This window comes from Ovis canadensis, chromosome 1 (genome assembly GCF_042477335.2).
Source record: "Ovis canadensis isolate MfBH-ARS-UI-01 breed Bighorn chromosome 1, ARS-UI_OviCan_v2, whole genome shotgun sequence".
In the NCBI taxonomy this organism is placed as follows: Eukaryota; Metazoa; Chordata; class Mammalia; order Artiodactyla; family Bovidae; genus Ovis; species Ovis canadensis.
The window spans coordinates 190,207,731-190,235,534 of NC_091245.1; the positions used below are offsets into that span (position 1 = coordinate 190,207,731).

General features: G+C 43.2%; 2 protein-coding genes across 8 annotated transcripts in view; one reads left to right on the forward strand and one right to left on the reverse strand.

The window, feature by feature from the left end:
- Window positions 1–17,822, reverse strand: part of PARP9 (poly(ADP-ribose) polymerase family member 9) — a 30,518-nt gene extending 12,696 nt beyond the window's left edge. Inside the window, exons 1-6 of one of the 6 annotated variants that reach the window (XM_069555608.1) lie at window positions 17,247–17,822; window positions 12,111–12,192; window positions 10,990–11,023; window positions 8,200–9,053; window positions 5,947–6,174; window positions 4,480–4,695 (exon numbers count right to left, since the gene is read on the reverse strand). In XM_069555608.1, the coding sequence (XP_069411709.1) occupies window positions 4,480–4,695; window positions 5,947–6,174; window positions 8,200–9,053; window positions 10,990–11,023; window positions 12,111–12,125 (1,347 nt within the window). In that variant the 5' untranslated portion in view covers window positions 12,126–12,192; window positions 17,247–17,822. Of the gene's footprint in view, window positions 1–4,479; window positions 4,696–5,946; window positions 6,175–8,199; window positions 9,054–10,881; window positions 11,024–12,110; window positions 12,193–16,596 lie in introns of all 6 variants that reach the window. The other 5 variants (XM_069555581.1, XM_069555626.1, XM_069555592.1 and 2 more) reach the window with 5 other exon arrangements.
- On the forward strand, window positions 13,405–26,608 carry DTX3L (deltex E3 ubiquitin ligase 3L). Of its 2 annotated transcripts, XM_069555536.1 has the most exons (6): window positions 13,405–13,607; window positions 17,123–17,624; window positions 18,650–18,855; window positions 21,396–22,931; window positions 23,354–23,571; window positions 24,430–26,608. In XM_069555536.1, the coding sequence occupies exons 1-6, from the start codon at window positions 13,509–13,511 to the stop codon at window positions 24,497–24,499; spliced, it is 2,631 nt and encodes an 876-aa protein (XP_069411637.1). In that variant the 5' UTR covers window positions 13,405–13,508; the 3' UTR covers window positions 24,500–26,608. The 2 variants fall into 2 exon arrangements, with proteins under 2 accessions (XP_069411637.1, XP_069411646.1); XM_069555545.1 differs by lacking the exon at window positions 13,405–13,607 and having other exon boundaries at window positions 17,118–17,624.
- The last annotated feature ends 1,196 nt before the right edge of the window (window positions 26,609–27,804 follow it).

Consider the following 27,804-nt stretch of genomic DNA (forward strand, 5'->3'; position numbering starts at 1 on the left):
GACCCAGAGAGATGTTATGCGGAGGGAGGTGGGAGGGGGGTTCATGTTTGGGAAAGCATGTAAGAATTAAAGATATTAAAATTTAAAAAATAAAAAACTAAAAAAAAAAAGTTATATGCACACCACACTGTAGACTGAATGATCAATTCTTGTAAAGTGCTTAAAATTGTACCCAGGCTATTGTAAATATTCAAGCTGTTAGCTATTGTTTTAATTATATGACAGTATGCACACAGAGATTTATATATATTGCCATGTAGATCCTTTATCATAGTATCCGTTTAAAAAAACTCATCTTTCCTGGGGTTTGGAACCACCATACACAGGGTCTTCTTTGTTTAAAGTTGGGCAATTGGCAGTAATTCTTCATTGAAAAAGATGGTAGATAATGAGGTAAAGTCTAGAATCTTCATTTCATCTGAACTTTAATAATGAAGTTTCTTGAGCTGTTTCAAATCCTGAAAGATGATGCTGTGAAAGTGCTGCACTCAATTTGCCAGCAAATTTGGAAAACTCATCAGTGGCCACAGAACTGGAAAAGGTCAGTTTTCATTCCAATCCCAAAGAAAGGCAATGCCAAAGAATGCTCAAACTACCACACAATTGCACTCATGTCACATGCTAGTAAAGTAATGCTCAAAATTCTCCAAGCCAGCCTTCAGCAATACATGAACCGTGAACTCCCTGATGTTCAAGCTGGTTTTAGAAAAGGCAGAGGAACCAGAGATCAAACTGCCAGCATTTGCTGGATCATGGAAAACGCAAGAGTTCCAGAAAAACATCTATTTCTGCTTTATTCACTATGCCAAAGCCTTTGACTGTGTGGATCACAAGAAACTGTGGAAAATTCTGAAAGAGATGGGAATACCAGACCACCTGACCTGCCTCTTGAGAAATCTGTAGGCAGGTCAGGAGGCAACAGTTAGAACTGGACATGGAACAACAGACTGGTTCCAAATAGGAAAAGGAGTACGTCAAGGCTATATACTGTCACCCTTTTTATTTAACATATATGCAGAGTACATCATGAGAAACACTGGACTGGAAGAAACACAAGCTGGAATCAAGATTGCTGGGAGAAATATCAATAACCTCAGATATGCAGATGATACCACCCTTATGGCAGAAAGTGAAGAAGAACTAAAGAGCCTCTTGATGAAAGTGAAAGAGGAAAGCAAAAAAGTTGGCTTAAAGCTCAACATTCAGAAAACAAAGATCATGGCATCCGGTCCCATCACTTCATGGGAAATAGATGGGGAAACAGTGTCAGACTTTATTTTTTGGGGCTCCAAAATCACTGCAGATGGTAACTGCAGCCATGAAATTAAAAGACGCTTACTCCTTGGAAGAAAAGTTATGACCAACCTAGATAGCATATTCAAAAGCAGAGACATTACTTTGCCGACTAAGGTCCGTCTAGTCAAGGCTATGGTTTTTCCTGTGGTCATGTATGGATGTGAGAGTTGGAGTGTGAAGAAGGCTGAGTGCCGAAGAATTGATGCTTTCGAACTGTGGTGTTGGAGAAGACTCTTGAGAGTCCCTTGGACTGCAAGGAGATCCAACCAGTCCATTCTGAAGGAGATCAGCCCTGGGATTTCTTTGGAAGGAATGGTGCTAAAGCTGAAACTCCAGTACTTTGGCCACCTGATGTGAAGAGTTGACTCATTGGAAAAGACTCTGCTGCTGGGAAGGATTGGGGGCAGGAGGAGAAGGGGACGACAGAGGATGAGATGGCTGGACGGCATCACGGACTCAATGAACGTGAGTCTGAGTGAACTCCGGGAGTTGGTGATGGACAGGGAGGCCTGGCGTGCTGCGATTCATGGGGTCGCGAAGAGTCGGACATGACTGAGCGACTGAACTGAACCTGTAGTAGTTTTTCTTCAAAACTTATATTTGCAACTGCTATTTCCAGAGCAAAAAAGCCCTCATATTTACTTAGTACCTGGAGTAGTCATAACAGGGAGGAGCTTCCTTGCCCTCCAAAATAAACAAGATAATATTATCTGCTGATAAATGGACTAACAATAGCTGTCAAACACAAAATGGATAAAAATCAGCTCTTTCCCAAATTCACTTAAAGTCAGTATGCATTCCTGGCTTAGAAATCAATGAGGCAAGCCTTGCCTTTTGAATTGAAAATGAAAGAAAACTGTAACTTAATCAGGACCAAAAATTTAGAAGGTGTGGATAACAAGCAGTTTGGAAATACAGATCCAAATGGCAAGAACTTGGCAGTTTTCCCAGTTCTGTCCACAAAAGACCAACAACTCGTGTGAAGAATGTGAGGAGTGTTCCTAGTAAGGAGTTTCTTATTCTGAGATGTAGTGTCTGGCACAAGGTAGATATGCAACACATATTTGTTAAATAACCAAATGAATGAGTATCCATTGCCTTTTGTACATACTCAGCACCACCCAGGAGCCTTATCATCATGAAATACTACTGAACACAGTATATAGGTCAGCTGAGGAGTTATTTGCTCATTGTTATTCATGAATTGGAAATTCATCAGTGTGTGAACATAAGTATCACTTTATTGTGAGTTCAGTATATGCTGGTCTTCCTGAGCCAGGTCTGACAAATCCATTCTCTGGATTGTAGGGACATTGCCAAGGTAATGCCCCCCCACCCCAGCCCCGTGAAGAAGTGTGCAAACTACCTCTATTCTTTCTGAATGTAAAGTCCTTGTTGAAAGACCTATTTAAGAGGAAAAGATGTGCTTAGAAAAAGACTAGAGGAGTATACATATGTGTATGGACATGTCATACTTCCACATGGATATTATGTAGTAAGTAAGTGTTAGTCACTCAGTCATGTCCAACTCTTTGTGACTGCATGGACAATATAGCCCACCAGGCTCCTCTGTCCTGGGATTTCCCAGGCAAGAATACTAGAGTGGTTGCCATTCCCTTCTCCAGGGGATCTTCCCAACCCCAGGGATTGAACACGAGTCTCCTGCACTGCAGGCAGATTCTTTATCATGTGAGCCACTAGGGAAGCCCTAAAATGTAGTGTTAACACTGAAAAAAGCCTGAAGGAATGGTCAATATAAGTTACTTTTTAAGATAATCTTCTCCTTTGAGTCACAAAACTGAAAGCTGTTTCATCTTTCAAGATATTTTTTTCCCTGTATTTTTGTTTAGTGTTTCAGAACACAGGCTTTAGGGTCAGACCAACAGACAAGAGGTTGGACTCTTAGTTCAGCCACTGGACTAGGTATGTACATATTAATCTCTGGTCCCACTTGTAAGATGGAGATGACAATAATGGCTAGCTTCTTCTTGGCACAGGACCTGGCTGATGCAACTCATGGCAACCACTTTTGTTATTAGCCCCCATGGGAGCTCTCAGACTATGGTTGATCTTTTCTGTATTGTTGAACTGCCATGTACATTTTTGCTTGTATGTTGACGAGCACGAGCACTTTCTTTTCTGGTGGTGGTTTAGTTGCTAAGTCGTGTCCACCTCTTGTGACGCCATGGACTGTAGCCTGCCAGGCTCCTCTGTCCATGGGACTCTCCAGGCAAGAATACTGAAGTGGGTTGCCATTTCCTTTTTCAGGGGATCTTCCCAATCTAGGAATCAAACCCAGGTCTCCTACATTGCAGGAGGATTCTTTACTGACCAAGCGTTACTGAGTCTTTATTGATGAGGGAAGCCCCACTTTCCTTTCTAGTTGTGGCTAATTCCTCTTATAGGGATATGGTGCTTTATGGACAGTCCAGGGATGTATTCTGAGCACCCATCTGGGCCTAGTTATAGTCCTCTGCAGTGGGTGGTGGGTGGAATTGGTGAACTTCATTTGAATGACAGGATGTTTAATTTTGTCAAGATGATAAGCTACATCACTGGGTAATTCACCAGTTTTGCAGGTCAGCTGTGGATGAGACAGTGGTGTACTAGGGCTGGCTTAAACTGGCTCATGAGACTCTACGGTGAATGTCTCTTTACAGTTCCTCCTTTAGTGATGTAACATAGGTAGCTTGAGGTCAGCAATGGAAATCAGCAAACAGTACAAACCTCCCCCTGTCTAGCAAGGCAGCAAGAGGAATAAGAACATTTACACTTATTCCAGGAAAGCACAAGCTAGAACAAGTCTAAGCTTGTGTTCTTGTAGAGAGAGAGAAAATGGCAACTACCCACAATGGAGACAGGCTGGAAAGTGGGAAAGAGAAGGGGAGCAAAGGACCCCACAAAACTAGGAGGTTGCATACCTTTAAGGAGCAGAGGGAAGAATAAATGCCAACAAAGGACAAGAGAAAAGCTAGGTAGTGGGGTAGACACGGCTTCTACAATGACATTGCTTACTAGGTCAGAGGTGAATGATTTATAAAAATTAAATTTCACCAAGTTAGACCATCATCATGCTCCACAGCACTTAACAAACCCTGTATCTTACTTTGGAGATACTAAATAGATGCTGTTGAGTAAATGAATGTGAACAAACCGCAGGACATTTCTAAGATATTAACTTACCTTATGTGTCTCCAATTCTTCAGGGAGGATCACAAACTTTACAGCTAATTGTTGCAAATTTTGTGTGGCAAATGTTAAAACTTCATTAAACATAATCTCTGCTGTTTCACTCTTCTTCATACCAGTGATTCCAGTCCAAAAGGCAGGAAAGGAAATGGAAGTTATATTTAGTTCGAGGCATTTTTCCAAGCATTTCTTCATCGCAGCTTTCAATGTCTATAGGAAAAACACAAATTTAAGATTAGTCTTTTGAGTCAAAAATAAGACTTCACTTACCCACTTACCCTTTAATCCTGCCCATATTTTATAACGCCAACCTCCACTATTCCTCAGGGCCATGCCCATGCCTCCTCAGAGAACAGGAAAGGTACCACTCGGTAAGGGACCCATTACAGCTGTAAGGTTAGATGATGAGACATGAAAGGGTTGAGAAACTGAAGTGACTGACTGTACATTTTGTGCCATTTAGGACATTTGGGCATTGGGATTGCCCTCAATTTACGTAGCCTTCTCCCTAGATTAGAGAGCCAATCTTCAGTTTATCCCCACTTACCTGCCACTTCTGGAACAACATAAAGAGCTTTAATAAAGGAGGGAGAGGTTAAAGTAAGTGATCAACATTTATTTAAAGTCATTAAGATCGGTCATGTAATTTATTTTTGGCAGATTTAAACTTCCATCAATATTTCAACATTCAAACTGAACATTGTAGTAGGAAGGTTATTGGATAACTTTCTTATATTATACTAATATACTAGTACATTAGTTATACTAATTTAAGAAGATTATACTGATGTGCAAGGACCTTGGAAAACTGAGTGACTGGAAAAAGCAGAGAGTGACTGGATGGCCAATTTGGGATTTGAGGGCTCTCTAGACAAGAGAAGATCAGAAATGGTGATAAAATAAATATGGACAAAGACAGAAAAGGAGATTAAGTTTCCCTCTCTACATTTCAGTGGGTTCCCCCTAGTCCTTAATGTATGCAATTTATGCCCTTCAGTTGTAGAGTCAGCCAGAAAGCTAAGCTTTACCACAGGTACTTCACCACAGGGAAGACGTCACAGGTAACAGATTTGACTGGAATGGTACTGGAAGATCATCCTGGGATTTAACAGACGGCAGGAGATATGGAGAGGCTGAATGTCTGGCCTGTATGTAAGAAGAGGCCTGTAGGGCCACTGGGTGCAGAGGTGAACAAGTGCAGATAGGGAGCCCTGATGTTTCTGTGTCTGTGGTATGCCCACTTAAAATTCAGACATGGACTAAGTGATAATTTAAATTAAACTTCTTAAGACAATTTGTGACCACAACATCTGTTTACTATTTCAGGTATTCACAGTAGTAGAGAATGGGGAATATTCCACTTGACAATAACATATCATGAATGTCATGACATGATGGAAATTCAACAGACTATTACATAGACTTTGGAGACACAGAAAGATAAATTTATTTTGACCTTACCAGTTTTTGTTCAGAATATTGTGAAGTCCATAACACATGGTATATGTATTTGCAAGACAATTTAAATCCTCTTGTGACCAGTACCAACTGGCAATCTAGTAGAGTCTTAGTTATTTTTTGCTGTAATTCCCTCTCTATTTCATCTCCGGCTGCTTTTAGAATTGCTTTTGACACAGACCCATCTCTAAGACTATTACAGGGGTACACAGAATTAACAATTACATCTGTCTGAAAGGGAAAAAAAATGAACAGGGTTCAGTGTTATATTATTTTTTCTTAAATGACTAATTTAAATATTTATTTTCCTGAAGAGCTTTGAAAAATACTTTCAAAGATCCTAAATCCACAAAACTATCACTTAATAACAGATATAAAATTTCCAAAGAGTGATCATTTGATTACCAAGAGTCTGTTCGTGCTAATCAGAAATTACATAAAACATGTAGATGATACAATTTTTATTGCAAACATCTGTCAGCCCCTTGCTGGCTTATACTCCCAATATTCCCAGATTCAGAACCTTCTCTATGATTTGTTTTAAGCTTCATCAATAAGCGGTTTCATTCTATAATCCACTGTCTTCACTTTTCGCTGTTTCTATGTGAATGTTCATGTTGTCTTACACAGAGTGGGAATAACATTTATAAGGAAATTTCTACCCCCTAAAGTTCATGTTTTTTAAAGTAAGTGGCACATGGTTAAAGAAAGCGCAAATGAGATTAAAAAGTCTACAGTAGGAAGTAGGTCTCCCTCTTGGTGGGGGTCCCCAGATCCCCCTAATTCATCCTGATGGCTTTGGTTCCTTTTGGGGGTAACTTATGTACTTCTCATGGGTATTAATGAATGTGTCACTTTGAAAATGCAACCAGAATTTGCAAGTTGGAGGCACTGGCACCCTTTACAAATTTTAAAATTCTTAATGTTGGTAATAATTAAATATAATAAAATTTTAGTTAAAGGAATAAGCTGTTCAACCAGGATGTTTCCACTTTAATTTTAAACTGGCATATTAATGATTTATCAAATAAATATTTCATCTCATGGGGTCCCCTCAGTCTTCTTTCTAATTGTCTTGTAAGCAATAAATGGACTTTTTTCACTTGTGATTAATCCTGCTTGACTATGGCCACGGGAGAGTCACGGATCCATGGGGGTAATAGAGAATATAGCCTTATATTCTTCCTCTTCCTCTGTTGCAGCCCCTGCTCTCTGCTGCCTTCTTTCAGTTATTTGTCAGTAACTTGTTGAACACCAACATGCATGCCCAGAGACCAGCTCCAGGGCTACAGAGATGAACAAGGGGCAATCCCCACCATCAAGGTGCTCTCTGGCTGGTAGAGAAGCTGCACTAATCCAGAAACACCTAATTCACTGTTACCTTGACTCTATCCCCTCCCTGTCAATGCCCTCACCTTTGTGCCCTACTATCCCTGGCTAAATGCTACGTTACGATTTGTATCCTCCACAGCCCCTGGCACAGAGCCATATACTCACATACAATTTTCAGCTCCACCTAGTACTCCTGACTGGTCCAGCCTATAACTTTTGATCTGTCAATTTCTCTGTATCTCTCTGGTAAGTCATTCTAACTACCCAGGCCTCTTCTCCTGCCAATTCATAACCATCATAACTTGAGATCAAATTCAAACTCGTATCTTCTGAAATAATCCTTCTTGATCTACTATACTCCACTCTTGTGACAGAATGTACATACTCTGAAATATTATGAATTCACTTTGTATTGATTTTGTTTATTATTACTGATAGGTTGCTTTAGAAATATTCAGATGGGTTGTCTCCCCAGTGAGACTTTTCAACTAGAGAATCTTTTTATATGAAAAGAATATAGTAGATTTTTACTTCTTTAGAATCAAAGATTGTTCTATTTTCTCATGGTGCTTGAGAATAATGTAACAATAATTATAAATACTTATCACATGCCAAGTTCTATCCTAAGCAGTTTATGTGTTCTGATTCCAATTCTGAGATATAAGTGCTATTATTATCCTCATTTTACAGATGAAGAAACTGAGGACCAAAAGGTAAAGTAACTCAATTCAGGTCATCCAGTTAGTAAATGGCAAAGCTAATATTGAAATCCAGATGGTCTGGCTCTGAAATCCATGCTCTTAACCTAAACAAGATACTTTCTAAACCATGTTTGAAATAGTATATGCTCAAAACATACTTGCTAGGTAATGCACAGTTCAGGGAATCCCTTTGGCAGTGCAAGAGAATAAAACAAAGACTTACCTCCTGCCTTTCAATGAGGCCTTGGACAATCTGAAGAGTCATGCTGTTCACAACCATAGAATTATTGAAAGGCTGGGTGGCTCCTTGACTTAGCTGGGATTCCAGCTCATTCCTCCCTAGGATGATTTCTGAAGCAGTTTTAAAGGCAGCAACAGTAGGGTCCTCATTGCTTACCAGGTGAATTTCTTTAAAATTATTGGCAATTGGCACGCTTTGGAAATACAATTTGATAGTTTGCACAATGATCTCTGTACACAGATTCAAAGGGAACTGGAAAATCCCAGAGCTCAGGGCTGGAATTGCTACTGTCTCAATGTTCAGAGAATTTTTATTGTTGACAAAACGCAAAATATTCATAATGGCTCTTTTCAGTTTATCAACACATTCCTGGCTATACATTGATGCCCACCGAGGCCCAACAGCATGGATAATGAGTCGGCAGGGAAGCTTCCCTGCTCTTGTGATAGCTATCTCACCAGCTGGAATTCTGCCCCATTTGGAAATCAGTGATCTGCTCTCCTCTTGGATTTCAAAGCCACCAGCTTTCACAAGGGCCTGGGCCAGGCCCCCTCCATGCAGGAGTTCTTCATTGGCTGCATTTACCACAACATCAACAGCATGTCTGGTGAGGTCGTCCTTCCAGACAGATAACTCTACCCTGGGAGTCAGCATTTTTCTGAAGACTCGTAGAGACTCGTTGTTACCTTCCGGGGCCGGAGACACCAGGGTAAAGTTACAGCCAAATTTATTCTGGAGGACTTCACACAGCAGACTCTCATTATTTTTTAAAAGTTTGAAGTTGTCATGACTAATGGAAATTTGCTGAATATAGTTTCCTCTGAGAGTATCAATCTCTGGAAAAGGAGAGAAGATAAAAAAATAAAGAAATGAGCAAGGGGTCCTTTGAAAAGGATGTAATTCTACTTCACACCAGGAGACTGAGCTTCCTCTATGCAAAAAGAGAGATGACTTCTAGGCCTCTTCCTGCTTCTCCCTTATTCCTTAGACCAAGGATATCTAAGAGTTTTCCATGGTATCACCATAAAGCGCTTAGTTGTGTGCCTGCCATACAGTAAATACCCACTAAGTGGCAGCTACCATGATGCAATAACGGTGGCATGAAACTGTTTATCAAGGTTCATAGATTTTAAAACCCTACATAAAAATAGCGAGTTTGGGAAGACCCATTCACAAGTATTAGACTTAATTATGAGTCAAAAATATGTGGAGGCTTTATTTATAACTTGTTTGCCTTTGTCAATACCTTGGCTTGGGTTCTCCTAGAAGCTGATTCTGAGGTAGGGGTTGAGTATAAGTTTATTTGGGAGGTTATCCCAGGAAACACCAGGGGCGTGGGATGGGGAGAATCAAGTGGGAAAGTGAGACAGAGAAAGGAAAGAAATGAATAAAGGGGATGTTACAAAGAAAATGAAGCTTAACTCCACAGAGGGGCAGTGTAGACCATGTGTCTTAGAATTATATCACCAGAGGGGTGAAGGAGCTGGTTATCCAGCTTGTATCAGTCATTGGTCGAGGATGCTCCTGGGGGAACGGTCCAGGAGATGGGAGGAGCACTGACAACAGGACAGTAAATAGTTCTTCATCATATTCTAGTTTTGTAGCATGATTTTGGTGGAATTAAAACTGATCGGCTAAAAAGTATTTTCTGCAGGCGGCAGCAAGATGATGCACTAGCTGCTCATATCCTCCTTCAGTGAAGCGGGGAGGATGATTAGCCAACAGCCTCCAGGTGTTAGCCCCTCAGCTTTCCAGCCCAGGTCACATTATTCTCAGGGGGCTCCATCAATACCTGGACAAGGCCACTGATGTCCAACTTCGCCCATGAGCAATCTTAGGCTGGCAGAGCTTTGCCAGATTTTCATTACAGTCTGATGGCCCCACCTACCCAATCCAGTTTCTTCTCTTTTCCTTTCACAATAAGCCTTCAGCATTCCTAACTCCATCTCATTTTCTGCTTCCTGGAGAACCTGACCTGTGACACTGTAGTTCATGGGGTCCAAAGCATTATTATATGCCACCAAGAAAGGAAAAACGATGCCAACTAAACCTATCAGTGGATAGGGAGCAGCCTTATTTCAGACACCTAAAAAAAATCTGTGTCCTAAAATAGATACAATGTAGTAATTTCACTGACTGGGAAAGATTGAAGGCAAAAGGGGAAGCGGCAGCATAGGATGAGATGGTTAGATAGCATACCCATACAGTGGGCATGAATTGGAGGAAACTCCGGGAGATAGTGGAATACGGAGGAGCCTAGCTTACTGTAGTCCATGAGGTCCCAAAGAGTCAGATACAACTTAACAACTGAACAACAGTAATTGATTTTTTTTTTACTTCAATTCCCATTTCTAATCTGAGCCATCTAGAAAGAACTTTAATGGCCTCAATTACCCCAAAGCAGCAGCACATGAGTTGTCAGAGCCTATAGGCTTGTGCCATGGTTGAAAATCGCAAAGGGGTCACCCTAGGATGAGGCAGGTTCCATCTGGCTCTTACAAGCCTTGCTGAGCAAGAAGACAAACAGTGGGTCACCTCTCATGCCAGTTTCAGTTCTAGGGCTGTGGCCAGAAGAGTCTCCCATCTTCTGTGCAAAGGACAGGATCAACGGGAGCCCTAGAGAACACACGTGCCGGGTCCCCACAAGGCCCTGCAGTCACGCACCTGAGCACTGGTGGGGGAGATAGTCTCCTTCTGTATTCCCCTTTCTCCACTGAGGAAAGATGTGAGCAAAGATTTTCTGAGGCAAGAGTGAGAGTGAGGTGATCCTACCTGGTTTCTCACTGCCAGCTGCTGCTCCAACACCCTGTGAAAAGCGAGAGGGGTTTCAAAAATATTGAGACGGAATAATTTACAGATTACTGATGACAAATACAGTCTCACAATCACAAAGCAACAGAAATCTTCCTGAGAGCACTGGGTTGGAGAGGGGAAGGGGAACACGTTTGTTTGATCAATGTGCTTGGAATGCTTGAAATGCTAAGTGTTCCAGCCAACACTGACTCTACCCCTCTTCCCTAGAGGCCAGTGTACTTTTAATCCTGGATGAGATGAAGGGTTGGAGATTACCACCTGAAAAGGCTCAAAGGTCACAGAACAAAAAGACCCCAAACCCTCAGAGAGGACTCCAATCTCCAAAGCATTGTGGGGTTCCCCTGGACAGAATAGAAGACGTGGGGACAAACACCTCATCAGCTTCACCTCCCCATCAGCCTGAAAGGACCCACTTTCAATGGCTTATGTAATAACATATGGAGAAGGAGATGGCAACCCACTCCAGTGTTCTTGCCTGGAGGACCGCAGGGACAGGGGAGCCTGGTGGGCTGCCGTCTATGGGGTCACACAGAGTCAGACACGACTGAAGTGACTTAGCAATGACATAAACCTGAATGTGAAATTTTCAGGATAAACCAGTGAGGTGCCTTTTTCCTAGTCCTTTATTTCTCCCCCTCCACCTCCTCCCCTCATGCTGCTGCTGCTGCTGAGTCACTTCAGTCATGTCTGACTCTGTGCGACCCCATAGACAGCAGCCCACCAGGCTCCTCTGTCCCTGGGATTCTCCAGGCAAGAATACTGGAGTGTGTTGCCATTTCCTTCTCCATCTCTCATGCTACAAAAGTAGAATTGCTAAGCAGAGGAAATAAAAATGATACTGAGGCAACATTCTGAAAAAATCACCCATCCTCATGTTGACTCTGTTGATTATATTTGCACATCCTTGATTCCCCATCTCTCACATGAGGCAAGGAGAAAACTATAAAAGTTTTCTTTTGGGATATTAAAGCCAAACAAGATTGCCAGGTATAAACTGAAAATCTCAGAATTTTTGCTATCATAGAAAGAACTATGATGTGCTGATCAAAGTTTATTACTTACACATGTATGCTTTTTACCTTGGAAAAGTCCATCCTCCAGGTCTCTGAGGTCTTTTAATGTCTGCTCTGTTTTGCGTTTCCCAAATACGGCAGCCCCCTTCTAGGAATGAATAGAAGGATGCAGAAGCACTGATGAGCATCTTAGGGAATTCGGTAAGGATACACAACAGGAAGACTAAACATGATTTCTGATCTTGAGTTATTCTTCATTCCATTGGTGAAGACACAAACACTGTTTTTGCTTCTGTTGTTTACCTTTTATCTTTTACTGAGAGCTTCCAGTGGAACCATAACGGCAGTTCAAAGAAGGTAAAGAGCTGTATGGGCTACAGCAGGGAAATCTGTATGGGGAAGGTGAGGCTAGGCCCAGGTCTTGAAGGATGAAGCCGGCTTTTGCATTTTTAGAAGAGGAAAGATGATGACACGTGAGCACAGCATTCAGAGAGCAATGAGGAAAAACCAGCCTATGCGAGGGTGGGATGATTTGAGAGAATACCATTGAAACATGTATATTACCATAACCAGTGCAGGTTCAGTGCATGAAGCAGGGCACTCAAAGCCCGTGCTCTAGGACAACCCAGGGGGATGAGGTGGGAGGGGGCTCCAGGATGGAGGCACACACGTGCATCCATGGCTGGCTCATGCCAATGTATGGCAAAAACCGCCACAATGTTGTAAAGTAATTACCCTTCAGCTAAAATTAATTAATTAAAAAAATGACTTGAGAATACATTGCAATTTGTGCAATTTGACTATTGCATTCAGGAAAAAAGACAACAGCAAAATAAAAAATTTAAACCCTGAAAGATTTTTAATAAAACATGGGAAAGTCAAAAGAGAAAGAAAAGAGAAAACCAGCCTATGAATGAGTGAAGACCCCTGGACAGTGTCTGAAGAGGAAACTGTATTTGTGCCTGTGGGGATGTACATTACTGAATTTGTGATAAATATCCCTGATCTAATTATAAAGGGGATTATGTGGATAAAAATCAGAAATGCTGGGAAAACACGTTTTAATGATTTTTCTAACATAAGAATTAAAGACTGTGGAGAATAAGAATAAAAATGCTTAAAGACACAGCTGCTCACACCTGTTGCCACATAGTCGCCTGAGGGCCTCTGAAATCATTTCTAATGCTTTTGCAAAAGGAAAATTTTGTACAGCTATCTGCAGTATCAGAGCACTATTATTAAATGTCAGGAAAAGCAAGTCCAAGTACAATCCTAAAATGCAAGGGGAAGACACATTTTTGCCTCCAGAGGGCACTGCAGTTTTCACAAAAAGAAGGAAAACTGAGTCAACTTCTGCTGTGGGCTTCCGGTGGGTTTTTGCTTTCGATATGCTGTGCTCAGCTCTTAGTCGTGTCCGACTCTTTTGTGACCCCGTGGACTGTAGACCGCTAGGCTCCTCAGTCCATGGGATTTCCCAGGCAAGAATACTGGAGTGGGTGGCCATCTCCTTCTCCAGGGAATCTTCCTGACCCAGGGATGGAATTAACATCTTCTGCATTGCAGGTGGGTTCTTTACCGCTGAGGCATCAGGGAGTTTTTAAGGCATTGGGACAGACTGGTCAGTATGGGGCGGCACTCTTTTAACCCCAAAGTAATTAGAAACAAGGAAAGGAGCATACGGCCCCAAACACTCAATCTCTTCTATTTTAACAGCAACAACAGCAACAAAAGCCTTCCCAACTTTTCATTGCTGGTCCTACTATGTTCCTTTCTCTTCATGGGCAGCTGAAGGAGTTGACTCTCTGTCCATCTGCCTGCTCAGCCCACAGCAGTCTGGCTCCCAGTTCACCCCCAGCCTTCTCTGAAACTGCTCATCAGTGTCTTCCAGGTGGCTAACCCCAGTGGACTCTCCTCTCCTCTTTCCTACTCTTTATTTGGCTCTTCTCTATAGCTTCATTCATTTCATGATCTGATTCCTGAACCTCAGCTTTTAGGCTTCTCCAATGCCATCTTCCCTTGGTTCTTGTTACCTCTCACTTTGCCTCTACAGACCTTTCAACTGGATTCAACCTTCATCAGCTGTCGCGGGATTTTATGAGAGGCATGTCTCAACTCTTTCTAAATACTCTCCAAATGTGATCTCATCTACTCTCATGACTTCAACTCACCAGCTGCAAATATGACTCCCATACCTGTAACTCTAGGCTATGGCTCTCCTAAGCCGAATTTTTCAAGTCTACCTGAACGTCCCATAGTTCTCTCAAACATAGCCTCTGAAAATCTGGATCCATAATCTCATCTCCACTCCCCACACTGCTACCTACCCTCACTCAATCCCTCCAAAATCCATGCTTTATCTCCTAGATACCACAGCTTGGTAAACAATACACCATTTATCTACTCAAGTCAGAAATCTAGAATCTTCTCTTCTGTTTCATATTCAGTTCATCACAGGGTCCTGTCCACCTAAATCACTTTTAGATATGGCCCTACCCTCCTTGCCCACGGATACCACTTCACAGCTTTCGGGGCTCCTTGACTGAGCTATGGCAAAACATTCTCTTTAAAGATTTAAATGTACATTATTTTATGCTTTATTGTTTGAACAGTTAACAGGTTACATTTACTGGTTCAAATTCAGAACGTATAAAAGGGTCCCTCCTACTCCCCTCACTAAATCCCCTTCCCAGAGGCAATCAATGCTATTAGCTTTGTCAATATCCTTCCAGGGGCATTTTTACACAAAAGGTAGCATTTTTTTTTTCACTCTCATAAAGTAGACATTTATTGAGAAGCACTGTCTGCTCAAAACCTTCAACAGACTCCACTGCCTATGGTAAAGCTCAAGCTCTTCAGCCTGACGTCCAAGGGTCTCTTTGAAATTTGTTTCCCAGCCTCGCCTTTACATACCTAACGCTCCCGCAGAACTTCAGTTCTATGGAATGGCACTACTTGATGCTCTCCAAACTCTCCTTCACCTCTGGGCATTCGCCCTCTTGGGGAGGAAGCTCTGGGACACCAGCTTTGGTCAGAGTGCTCCTCAGAGCCTGGGCCCATCCTCAAAAGGTAGCATCTAATATGCACTATTCTGCATCTTGCCTTTTCCATTTAAGGTATCCTAGAGATCTTTCCATGTTAGCCTATAGTCCATCGTATAGATGCATTGTAAGCTATTCAACTACTAGTAACCCCTTTTATGGACACTTGCTATGTGCTGTGCTTAGTCGCTCAGTTGTGTCCAACTCTCTGCAACCTCATGAACTGTAGCCCACCAGGCTCTTCTGTCTGTGGGGATTCTCCAGGCAAGAATACTGGAGTGGGTTGCCATGACCTCCTCCAGGGGATCTTCCCAACCCAGGGATCGAACCCAGGTCTCCCACACTGCAGGCAGATTCTTTACCATCTGAACCATCAGGGAAGCCCTATGAACACTTAAGTGGTTCCTAATCTTTTGCTATTATAAAAAAGTCTGTAAAGAACAACTTAGTACATAGGTCACTTCACACAGGTGCTAATCAATCAACAGGACAAATTCGTACAAGTGCACCTGCAAAATAAGAATGAATATGCAGTCATAATTCTGATAGTACAGCCAAACTGCTCTGTATAAAGACTCACCCATTTCCAGTCTTACCAGACATGTGCAAAAACTTTATCTCTGGCCTCTTCACCTCCATTCACCCTTGCATGGAAATGTATCCTTCACATCACTGCCAACACCACCTTTCTAAAATGCACATCTGACAAATCACTCTCTCCTTTGCCCTACTTATCTGTCTTCCATATCTCCCTATCGATCTTCAAGACTTTTCGACATCTAGAACTGTGCTGTCCAGTGCGGGCCGTTAGCCACGTGCAGCTCTGGAGCACTTGAAATGTGGCACTGTGGCCAAACACAACTGAAAGATGATGCAAATGTGAGATAACACTGGATTGCAATGACCTACGATGACAAAAAAGAGTGTAAAATATCTCATTAATAAGTTTTTAACATTGATTACATGCTGAAATGATTAATTTAGGATATTGTGAGCAAAAGAACCTAAATTATTTTCACCTGTGTGTACTTTAAAAATTCTAGCTATTGAAAAATTTTAAATTACTATGTAGCTCACATTATATTTGCTCCTCTGTCCTTGGAGCTCTCCAGGCAAGAATACTGGAGTACTAGAGTTGGTAGCCATTTCCTTCTCCAGGGGAATCTTCCCAACCCAGGGATCAAACTCAGGTCTCCTGCATTGCAGGCAGATTCTTTACCATCTGGGCCACCAGGGAAGCCCAATATTTCTACTAGACACATTCTATTCCACTAGACCTTTCCTCTGTCATCTCCCTTATCCGTCACATCCTTTCCAAAGCCTCCGTGCTACCTCTGCGCTTCAAATACGGTGGTCCCTGTGCCTTTGATGCGCCCCATCCCTCCCTCTCCTTCTCTCTTTTAAGATTCTGCTTTACTTCAAAGTCCTCTTGAGGGCTTTGAGAGATTTTGCTTCTTGAGTCCCAAGTCTGACTCCAGTTACCAGCAGGTGAGGTGTGGTACCTCAGCTCTCACCTTTATTCCATAGTACACAGGGCAGCCGTGCAGTTCAGTGCACACGTGCTCGGTCCTGACTCTTTGCGACCCCGTGGACTGTAGCCCACCAGGATCCTCTGTTCATGGAATTTTCCAGGCAAGAATACTGGAGTGGGTTGCCATTTGCTACTCCAGGGGATCTTCCCCACTCAGGGATGGAACTCGTGTCACTGGGTCTCCTGTATTGGCAGGCGGATTCTTTAACCCTGAGCCACCAGGGAAGCCCCCATGAAGTCCAGCATTGTTGGCTAAATGGAGAAAGGAGGGCGGAAAAGCCCCAAGAGCCAGTCTAAAGCACTGAGTGAGAGAGAGGTAACAGGTGATATGGCATAATTCAGGTGAACAAATTCAAATTTTTAGGAATGTAGGTTAAGTTTAACCTGAACTTAGAATGTGAATTACATTTTCCCTGCAAATAACAGTAACAATAAGAGTTAAAAGGAATCACAAACTCAGGAGAAACTTTATCTGACTTGAGCATCTGCCCCGTCTCCACTCTCCCCAGGGAAGCCCAGGACTCGCCCGTGCCTCGCGCGCCTCTCCCCGCCCCCGGCGCGAGCCCGCAGGAGAGGACCCCCGGGAAGCCCCTGCGCCCACCCCCCGCGGAACAGAGAAAGGGACCTACTCACCTGGCAGTCCGCGGCCAGGAGGGCGGCGAAGAGAGGAGAGGGTGCGGCCCTGCCAGGAACCGAGAAGGATCTCCGGAGAAGCGAAACTGAAACTCTGCGCCCCAGAGCGGCGGGGCGGAGGCACCCCGGCCCCGGCCCGGCCCAGCTGCGTCGCCGCCACTCGCGGCGCCATCCCCGAGCGGACAGCCATGGCTTCGAGCCTCGGCCCGCCGTCCCCGCTGCTCGTGCGGGTGTCCCATCCCGGCACGCGCCTGGAATGGAAGCTGGAAAAGTACTTCCAGAGCCGGAAATCGGGCGGCGGGGAGTGCACCGTCGTGGCCCTGGACCGCAGCGACCCCAACTCGAACACCTTCCGGGTGCAGTTCAAGCAAAGGGCGGGTGAGCTGAGGGCCGGGGCTTGGGGGGGGGGGGCAGCCGCCGTCCCTGGAGGGGCCCCCCGGGCGTTCCATGCAGACCCAGTTCAAGCTTATCTAGGAGAGAGGGTGGGAGAAAGTCTGGTACCGTCCGTTGGGAGCCAGGAAGTGGGGGCTCCTGCTGACAGACGCAACCCCAACGCAGAGGACACAGCCCAGAAGTGCCCAGTCTCTGGTCTGGTTGATACTTGCCAGTGTCCCCGTGTTGTCAGAGCACCCGTACCGCCCCCAGACGCCCCTGTCACTTAGGTATTTCACTTTGATGTTTTCCATTATTATTCCATTGATTCGTTTTTTAGAATTGCAAGAGTTATAGATACTAAGGAAAGGGGAGAAAATAATAAAGAAGAAAACACCCAGAGAAAAACAATGTGAATGTGAATATTTTGGTGTATTTCCTCCTGGCCTTTTCCTCTGAGTGTCAGCAAACATATATGTAGTTATAAACCTGAATCTACTCTTTGATTCCTGCTCCTCTCACTTGATTTGTGATGAGCATTATTCCATGACATTGAAATGGTAAACTCATGACAGTTTCAGGAACGTGACTTTTAAAGAGTGGATGATATTCCATCATCATTAAGCTTTCCTTTCTACAATATAACTTAAGCTGCCTTCTTTAGAGTTTTGGGACTTCCCTGGTGACTCAGCTGGTAAAGAATCCACCTGCAATGCAGGAGATCCCAGTTTGATTCCTGGGTCAGGAAGATTCCCCTGGAGAAGGGAAAGGCTACCCATTCCAGTATTCTGGCCTGGAGAATTCCATGAACTGTATGGTCCATGGGATGGCAAAGAGTAGGACACGACTGAGTAACTTTCTTTTTTTTAGAGTTTTGTATAGGCCCCTCACCCTCTGGTTAACCCACCATTCCAGGATGCAGGGAGCAGCCCTTACTGTGAGGGTGCTGGGGCAAGGTACAGATGCATGAGTAAGAGGGTTATTTGAAATTGCTCTCATTTCTATGTGTATATTTAATATCTCTACTGAAGGTAAGGATGGTGTGTTGAAAAAAGGAGAGCACCAAATTGTGGTCGACAACCAACTTGTGACTATTTTCCTGGAACCCAATGAAAATGCAGAAGAGAAGAAGACCAAAATGTCTTCTTCGACACAGTCACAAAAAGGGGCAAGCCACGATGAGAAGCCTCCAAATGTAAAGGACATTCATAATGACGTGGATTCCTGTCTCCAGAAGGTGGGTATTGAAGGGAGCTATGTATGTCCCTGCAACTTCCTCCCCAGTCCAAGGACCATTTGCTGAGGATTTATTATGAGCCTGGCACTGTTGTAGACATTGGAAGACAGCTGTGCTTAGTTGCTTAGTCGTATCCGACTGTTTGTGACCGTATGGATTGTACCCTGCCAGGCTCCTCTGTGGGGATTCTCCAGGCAAGAATACTGTAGTGGGTGGCCATGCCCTCCTCCAGGGGATCTTCCCAACCCAGGGATCGAATCCAGGTCTCCCACATTGCAGGTAGATTCTGTACCATCTGAGCCACCAGGGAAGCTGAGAGGTACACAGAGATAAATACAACAGACAGGTCCCTGCTGGGGATGGAGAAGTACATTGACAATAAGCAAGTAAACAAAATAACTAAAGTCATTTCAGAGAGTGATATGTGCTAAGAAGAAAATATAATGGGGTTTTGCCTTAGAGAGTGACAGGGATGGGGCAAGGAAAGAGAAGGAGTTTGTGTTATTTCTGATCAGAAGTCACTAAGGAGGTGATATTTGGCTTGAGAATTGAATGATGAGAAGGGACCAGCCATGCAGAGACGTTTGACAAATCAGAATCAGCTGCCTGCTATGTGCCAGGCACTGTCACAGGAGCCAAAGGTACAGCCAGGAACAAGCAGACCCTGCCCTCAGGGACCTTACCTTCTAGGGAACCAGATAATAATAGTAATCATATAGATAGGGAATAAAATATCTGCCAGTGATAAATATCTGCTAGAAAGAAGAACAAAGCAGAATTTGTTGTTGTTTAGTCACTCAGTCATGTCCAACTCTTTGCAACCCCATGGTCTGTACCCTGCCAGGCTCCTCTGTCCATGGGATTTTCCCAGCAAGAATACTGGAGTGGGTTGCCATGCCCTCCTCCAGGGGATCTTCCCAACCCAGGGATCGAACCTGCATCTGCTGCATTGGCAGGTGGATTCTTTACCACTGAGCCTCCAGGGAAGCCCATAAAGCAGGATAAATGATAGTAAAGGACTACTGTTTTAAATAGGATATCGGGAAAAAAAACCTCTCAAATGAGGTGACTTCTGAGTAGAGACACGAATAAAGTAAGGGAGCTAGCTAAGTGGATTTCTAGGGGAAAAAGATTTTAGGCAGAGGGAAAGTAACAAGTGTAAAGCTGACACAGCCACCCCCACCCCCAACACACCCAGACTGGAGCTTACATCCCGAGCCCAGAAGCTTCAAGGAGGGAGGCCACTGTGGCTGGAGGGCAGAGAGCAAGAGAGTGAGAGAGGACCTTGAAGAGGTAGCAGAAGTCTGGTCTTTGAGGGATGAGGGTCAGGACTTCGGATTTCAACTTAGATATTAAGAGAATCCTTAGGTAGTTTTGAGCAGGGGAGTAGAGTGAGCTGATTCACATTTCTCAAGGATCCCTCTGGCTGCTGTGTGGAGGACTGAGTCTAGGAAAATGCGGAAGTGGAAGGTCAGAATCCAAGTAGGAGGGGCTGTAGTGAGCCAGGTGCCAGATGACATTGGCTTGGAGTCTGGGTGATCCTGATGGAGGTGTGAGAAGTAGCTGGATTCAGGAAACATTTTGAAGGACAATAGAAGAAAAGTGTTACATGCGGAGGGAACAGCTTATGCAAAGATTTTGAGGGAGAACAAAACATTAGAAATCTTGCTTTTATATTATATTATGTTCAATTTGCCACTGTCCCTTTTTTTTGGCCTAATCTGGGGTTTCTCTCATATTTGAGTTTCTAAAGGCCACGGTTTAGAGGGACTAGCAACATTGCATGCAGTTAGGGGGTTAGTTTTTTTGTTTTGTTTTGTTTTTAAAGAAGGAGCATGCTGCTGCTGCTGCTAAGTCGCTTCAGTCGTGTCCGACTCTGTGCGACCCCATAGACGTCAGCCCACCAGGCTCCCCCATCCCTGGGATTCTCCAGGCAAGAACCCTGGAGTGGGTTGCCATTTCCTTCTCCAATGCATGAAAGTGAAAAGTGAAAGAAGTCACTCAGTCATGTCCGACTCTTAGCGACCCCATGGACTGCAGCCCACCAGGCTCCTCGTCCATAGGATTTTCATAGGAGAGAAAAAACAATAATAGGAAAAAACTTCATCCTCACATGTATGGCCCCCTCCCAGGCTCACACCCTTTAGTCAGAAACATAGCAATTTACCAAGAAAATGAAGTGCCTACCCTCCACCCGACTTGCCAAGGTGAAACCAACAGTGGCAGCTCTAGAATCCAGACTTTTTGTCCTTGGAATTTTTAAAAATGTTAATGCCCAGATTCTACATTTACATCACAATCTCTGAAGATGGGCCTGGGCCTTAGCTTTTTCTTCTCCCTGGGCGATTCCAGTGTGCAAACAGAGTTGGCTGTTTCATCAGGGCAAGAGTGCCTCTGGGCTGCAGTACAGTGCCCGCTCTGCAGAAAGGAACTGAAAGAAGTCATCGTGGTTATTTCTCTCATCTTTAGACATTCTACTGAGAGGAGAACATAGACCTGGATGTTTAATATATTTCATTTGTTCCCTTTTAAAATTTCAGATCTTTCTTACTGTCATGGCGGAACTGAACTGTCAACTGTTCTCTAAAGAGCAAAGGGATCTCATCGCTGTTCACTGCCCCAATGTCGCACGAGTGAAGGACCATGATGGAACTGAGAAAATCTGTGGTAACTTCAGAGATATTGAAAAAGTACATGGCTTCTTAAGTGACCAGCTCCTGAAAAGGGAGCAGAAACATGAATCTTCCCCTTTGACATCAGAGAGGGAGCCACTCAGCCAGCAGGACAGGAACAGCTGTGTTTCTCCCTTCGAACCAGAAAGCAGGTCAGAAGACAAAAGCAACTGTTTTGAAGTTCCCTTGGCTTTCTTTGAATACTTCACACACTCCTGGCCTGATAAAATAGCCTTCATAGAGAAAAGATTTGGTACAAAAATAATAAGTCAGGCAAGTTCTCCGAATATGGTCTATTTAGACTTCACCTCCAGTCAATCAGGTGACCTCGAAGCAGCTCGCAAGAATTTTGTCGGAGAATTTCAGAAGTGTGTAGAGACTCTGAAGCAGGAATGTGTTACCCTAGCAGACAGTAAGCAGGCAACCAAAATCAAAGAGGAGTTAAATCACCGGTTTGCAAAGCTCCTCATAAAGGAAAAAGGAGGAGAATTAACTCTCCTTGGGACCACAGATGACATTTCAGCTGCCAAACATTTTCTTGCCTCAAAGAATTTTGAAAGTCTTGTCAAGCCACCTGTGAAAATATTGACTCCTAAGGACATGATGAAGGGAATTGAGGTTGATACCACTCACTATAAGCTTTTAGAAGCAGAATTATCCCAGGAGATATCAAAGATAGAAAAAAAGTACGACACTCAAAGTAACATTTTGGGGATAAATCAGAAAACCTGCATTCGATTTGAACCCAAAACCAAGGGGTTGGATCTATCCATACATGCTTATTCAAGTTTCATCGACACCTATCAACATGTCTCTTGTCAGATTACGAGAGAAGTTCTTTCCCTGAAACTTTTGGGCAAGGAGAGAAAACACTTACATGGGGCAAAGTTCTCTGATGATTTTAGGAAAAGGCATCCAGATATACACTTTGTGCTAAATCAAGAGTCAATGACTTTGATTGGGTTGCCAAATCATCTTACAAAGGCAAAACAGTATGTCTTAAACAGATGTGGAGTGTCTCCATCAGCTACAGAGAAATGGAATGAAACACTCATGGACACTGATGGTCATAATTCTAAAGCAGCTTCACCAACGTTGCAGCACCCCGCCAGTTCTGAGGTGTCAGAAGTGAATAAGGAACAGGACACGTGTGTCATCTGTTTGAGCACTGTTAGCAACAAACACGTGCTCTCAAAGTGCAAGCATAAATTCTGCAGGCCTTGTATCCAGGAAGCCTTCTCATATAAGCCAGTCTGTCCTGTGTGCCAGACTTCCTATGGTGTCCAGAAAGGGAATCAGCCAGATGGAAGAATGAGCGTCGTTGTTGTAAGAGAGTCACTTCCAGGTTATGAACACTGTGGCACCATTGTAATTACTTATAATATTGAAGGAGGCATACAAACAGTAAGTGTTTCTGAGTTCCATGGATTTCTTTCCAGTAAACTGAGATTATCAGAGCCACAGGGACTGTTCTATTACCAATTGGCAGTAGATTTCCCAGTTATCTCCATGGTCATATGAAAGGATTTTAAATGCTTATAAAGTGAACTTTGTAAGTAGTAAAAAGTACTTTGTTTACTGATAACAGGTATCTTTCTTGTCTATTAAGGCAGAGAAGGGGTGGGTGGTGATTGTGCATTGGAAGGAGGATTGTATTCCCAGAATGAATTTGGGGAAAGAGGAGAAATATGAATTATAAGGGGAATCTGAGCTTCCCTTCAGTGCTCTTGTTTTTTGTTTGCTCTATCTGCATATGAACACATCTACACATGTAGTGAAATTTAGACACAGATGTTTTCATGTGACATTTTCTTGCCTTCATACAGAAAGAGCACCCAAACCCAGGGGCGATATTTTCTGGAATACAGCGAACTGCATACTTGCCTGATAACAAGGAAGGAAACGAGGTTTTGGCTCTGCTTCGTAGGGCCTTTGACCAAAAACTGATTTTCACAGTGGGGGAGTCTCGAACATTAGGAGTCTCAGGTGTCATTACATGGAATGATATCCACCACAAAACGTCCAGGACTGGGGGACCACAAAGGTGAGAACCTTTTGAAACAGAATGGCTGCTAAATAGAATTTAGAGGTCATAAAACATGGCAATTTGAAGATGTGACTGTAAGGAGACAGTTTATATCACTGAGACTGGATGCAGTATTTTGACAGATGCTAATCAGGGATGATAATCTCAAAGACAGAAAGACTGGTTCCCATGGCCTTCTACCTTCCAACCACAAGGTATCGTACAGTTCATAAATTTTGCATCAAAGGGCAGTGGATCTTCAGAATGCAAGATAAATGGTATCTAAGGTGATTTAATTTGGTATAATTTTAATACTCCACATCTATTTGAAGGGTAGATCCTAGGAATGTCACTTTGCCTTCTTTTAAGATCACCCTTTCTTCTGCCCTCCTTTCCCATGAGTCCAGTAGAGATCCTAAATTCACTTGACCAATAGAACTCTAGAAAAGTCTTAGTTAATGGTGATGGAAGTTGTATCATGGGCAATCCAATTGCTCTTTATGAAATTCAGATAGAATACTTCAGACCCTTAGTATTCAAAAGGGAATATATCCTGACTTAATTTCCCAAATTTGAAAATCTTCCTATAGCAAAATGATTACCCTCCATAGAAATACAGTGTATTATAACTTTATGAGAATCATTGCTTAACCATGAGCTGAAATTAAAGTCTTGTTAGAAGGATCCTGGGCAGGTAGCTAGACATATTCACCAGCTAAATGATTCACCTCAGCACACTTACAAATGATTATCAGTCATCAGCCTTCAGGATGGTTTGTAAATATCTGCACCTCTGAATGTTAATGTCAAGGACCTACTGTACAGATTTTTTAAAAGACATCTGTGGTGAAACTAAGGGCATCTTTTCTTCTGCAGGTATGGTTACCCTGATCCTCACTATCTGAAACGTGTCAAACAAGAGCTGAAGGATAAAGGAATTGAGTAAAAAGACTGTATTAAAAGGATGTCTCAAGCCAAGCTTCCAAAAGGCGCAGTTGAAGAAGTAGAGTAAATTCTAATCTAAATCCTTGTGTAAAAACACCTTAAACATTTTTTCATCTCAAGAAGTGGTTTGTATATGCAAGGTTGTCATTTCTGGAGTGTTACATTTTATGGATGAAAAAAGTCCCAGAGATCTTTGTAATTTTGCTGCAGAGGTATTGCACCTCATTCACATGTCATCATTGTTGGGGTTACAGGGGTGAAGTGCTGAGTTTGAAATCACCTTCTGTGTTGTTCAGCTGAAGTACTCGATGCCAATTGATCCTCCTTTTATTGCTATCTCTGCGATAGTCCTTTAGTTTGGTTTGTTTGCCCTTTAAACTCTATCCTAAGAGTAAAATCCTAATCTGAATGGAGGCAGGGGAGGGGAGGAAGGCTTTGGTTGTGAAAAATTAGAGAACCACATTCCTCTCCCTATCCCATGGCCAGAAAGGTGTCCAGGACAGAAATTGAGCAACTTTTGGTAATAAATGGAATATCTCTCTTTAAGTTGCTCAGTCATGTCCACCTCTTTGCAACCCCATGGACTATAGCCCTCCAGGCTCCTCTGCTCATGGGATTTTCCAGGCAAGAATACTGGAGTGGGTTGCTATTTCCTTCTCCAGGGGATCTTCTGGACCCAGGGATCAAAACTGGATCTCCTGCACTGCAGGCAGATTTACCATCTGAGCCACCAGTGTTTGGGACACAGAACCTGGAGTATAGTTGATGCTTACTGAATTTTTGCTGCCTGACTCAAATTGCTAATAACCCAGCAGAGAAATATATATTCCCTAAATCTTTGGCAGAGCTCTTGGAAGCCATTGGCTTTGTAAGCCATTTCTGGAGTCCTCACCACTTATTGGGGAAAATGAGTTTGTTACTCCAGAACTCATGGCCTCTGAACTCTGAATGGCCAAACTTTGTCCTTGCTCCCTGCTGATCCTTCTAATCTGCCAAATGGTGTGCGCTTCCCCTGCCATAGTAATGCTACACATCTCTGGGCATTTTTTCTCTCTGGATATTATTGTACTTTTATGCATACCCCATTTTGAGTTTCAAAATCACAAAAATATAAATCGCAAAAATGTCCATAGACTATCATTTTCTCAGTAACTGTAGCCCCCACAGCACTTTCTTCTTCCTTTTGCTAAGTCCCACCTGTCATGCTTTCTCCTTTAAATTATTTCTCCCTCAGAATGACTGGACAGAGAAAAGGCTCAAGTTGCGCCTACTGTAAGGAATGTCAGCATGCCAAAATGTACTTCTAAATGGTTTTCCAACTCAAAAGTTTTAATAGCAAACTATCTCGTTATCCATGTTCCAGTTTTTTTCCAAAAATGATGAATGAGATGCTGTTTTCTTAAAAAACACATGCGTACAATTTTGTTGGTCAGACAGTAATAGTTGATATGTATTTATTTTGCCCCCTTTATAAGAACTTTGTATCTGGACTATTGATACTATTAGTATCCCCATTTTATAACTGAGAAAGCTGATGTGCAGAGAGGGTAAGTACCTTGACAAAGGTCCCATAATAAGTAGCGGTGCTGTAATTGGAAGAAGTTAGGGTGACTCCAAGGCTTTTGTGCCCAGAGTTGTACTGTCTCCGACAGGGGTCTTCTCCTCCATGGAGAAGGCTGAGGAGTTCCTATTATTCTGAGCTTCTCTCAGAAATGGATTCCTGCACAGTACTCAAAGTAGATTTCCTCTGAGGAAGTCCTATTTGAAAAATTTTAAACCCCAGAATTTTTTTCTTTGTTTAGAGAGTTGAGGAAATTTAAGGTAAATGGTATATATATATTTTTTCAAATCAGATTAGACGTTTAGTTTTTGGTGATTCATTAAAGTCTTAGAGTTATAATTAGTTGTTTTGTGTCTGTGGATATTGTAGCTAAATTTGCTTCAAAAAAGAAAAGTCTGGTTCCTGCTAAGATCTGGATCCTTGATTGCAACGTGTGTGCAAGTTTCATAGTGTGAGTGGTTGTCGAGCCTTTGGATCACTGCTTTTGCTCTGTGGAAGGTATTATTATCAACATTTGCTACAAATAAAGTTATTTCCATTTTAAGAGCATATTGCCTGTGTTCTTTTCCATTTCCGTTTTCTTTTTCCTAAGGTTGAGATTCTGGGTGTTTCCTGCAATATAGTCAGTGTGCAGCATGCCTTTGCCTGGTTTTGTGTGTGTGTGCTCAGTTGCTTCAGTCACGTTCAACTCTTTGTGACCTGTGGATTGTAGCCCGCCTGGCTCCTCTGTCCATGGGATTCTCCAGACAATGCTGGAGTGGCTTGCCATGCCTTCCTCCAGGCGATCTTCGCGACCCAGGACTTGAGCCCCTATCTCCTGTGTCTCCTGCATTGCAGGCAGTCTCTTTACCCACTGAGCCACCTGAGAAGCCCAGTTTTGCGTGTAGCTGTTGCTAAGTAGTATCACAATAGACTTAACTACTCTTAACTCCACAGCCATGTTCAGCTGTAAAATTCACATTTCTTATTATTTTTCCTCCTTAACACATAGATTACTACAAAAGTAAAAGTCGGCTGCAGGTTTCACGTCTTCTCTCCTAAGAAAGCATATGTAGTAACCTATCAGAGTACACTTGTCCCTCCTTGCTCCAACAGTTTTCGTTTCACCTTTCCAGCATTAAAACTGCATTACCCAGATGGCCCACTGCTGCTGCTGCTAAGTTGCTTCAGTCGTGTCCGACTCTGTGCGACCCCATAGACGGCAGCCCACCAGGCTCCCCCGTCCCTGGGATTCTCCAGGCAAAAACACTGGAGTGGGTTGCCATTTCCTTCTCCAATGCATGAAAGTGAAAGTGAAGTCGCTCAGTCGTGACCGACTCTCGTGACCCCATGGACAGCAGCCTACCAGGCTCCTCCGTCCATGGGATTTTCTAGGTAAAAGTACTGGAGTGGGGTGCCATTGCCTTCTCCGAGATGGCTCACCAGGCACTGGCAAATCAAGACACCTTTGTCTCCAAAGAAAACAGAATTATGAGTAATATTGAGATATTTGATGTTTCCCTAAAGACAGTTCCTGCAAAATTTCAGTGTGTGGGATTTCCCCCTAAGCACTCCAACACCAGCTGAGTGTCCTTCAATTCAACTCAAATCTGACACTATCTGGAGATAGCATCAGATTCCACAGGTAAGGGCCCAGTCTCACCAAACTGCCCTCCATTTCAGGAGCCAATTATAAGTCTAGATTGTTCCTGTGCTTCTGACTAAATGGCTATAAAATCAGAGGTTCCCACGACCCCCTCCTTGGG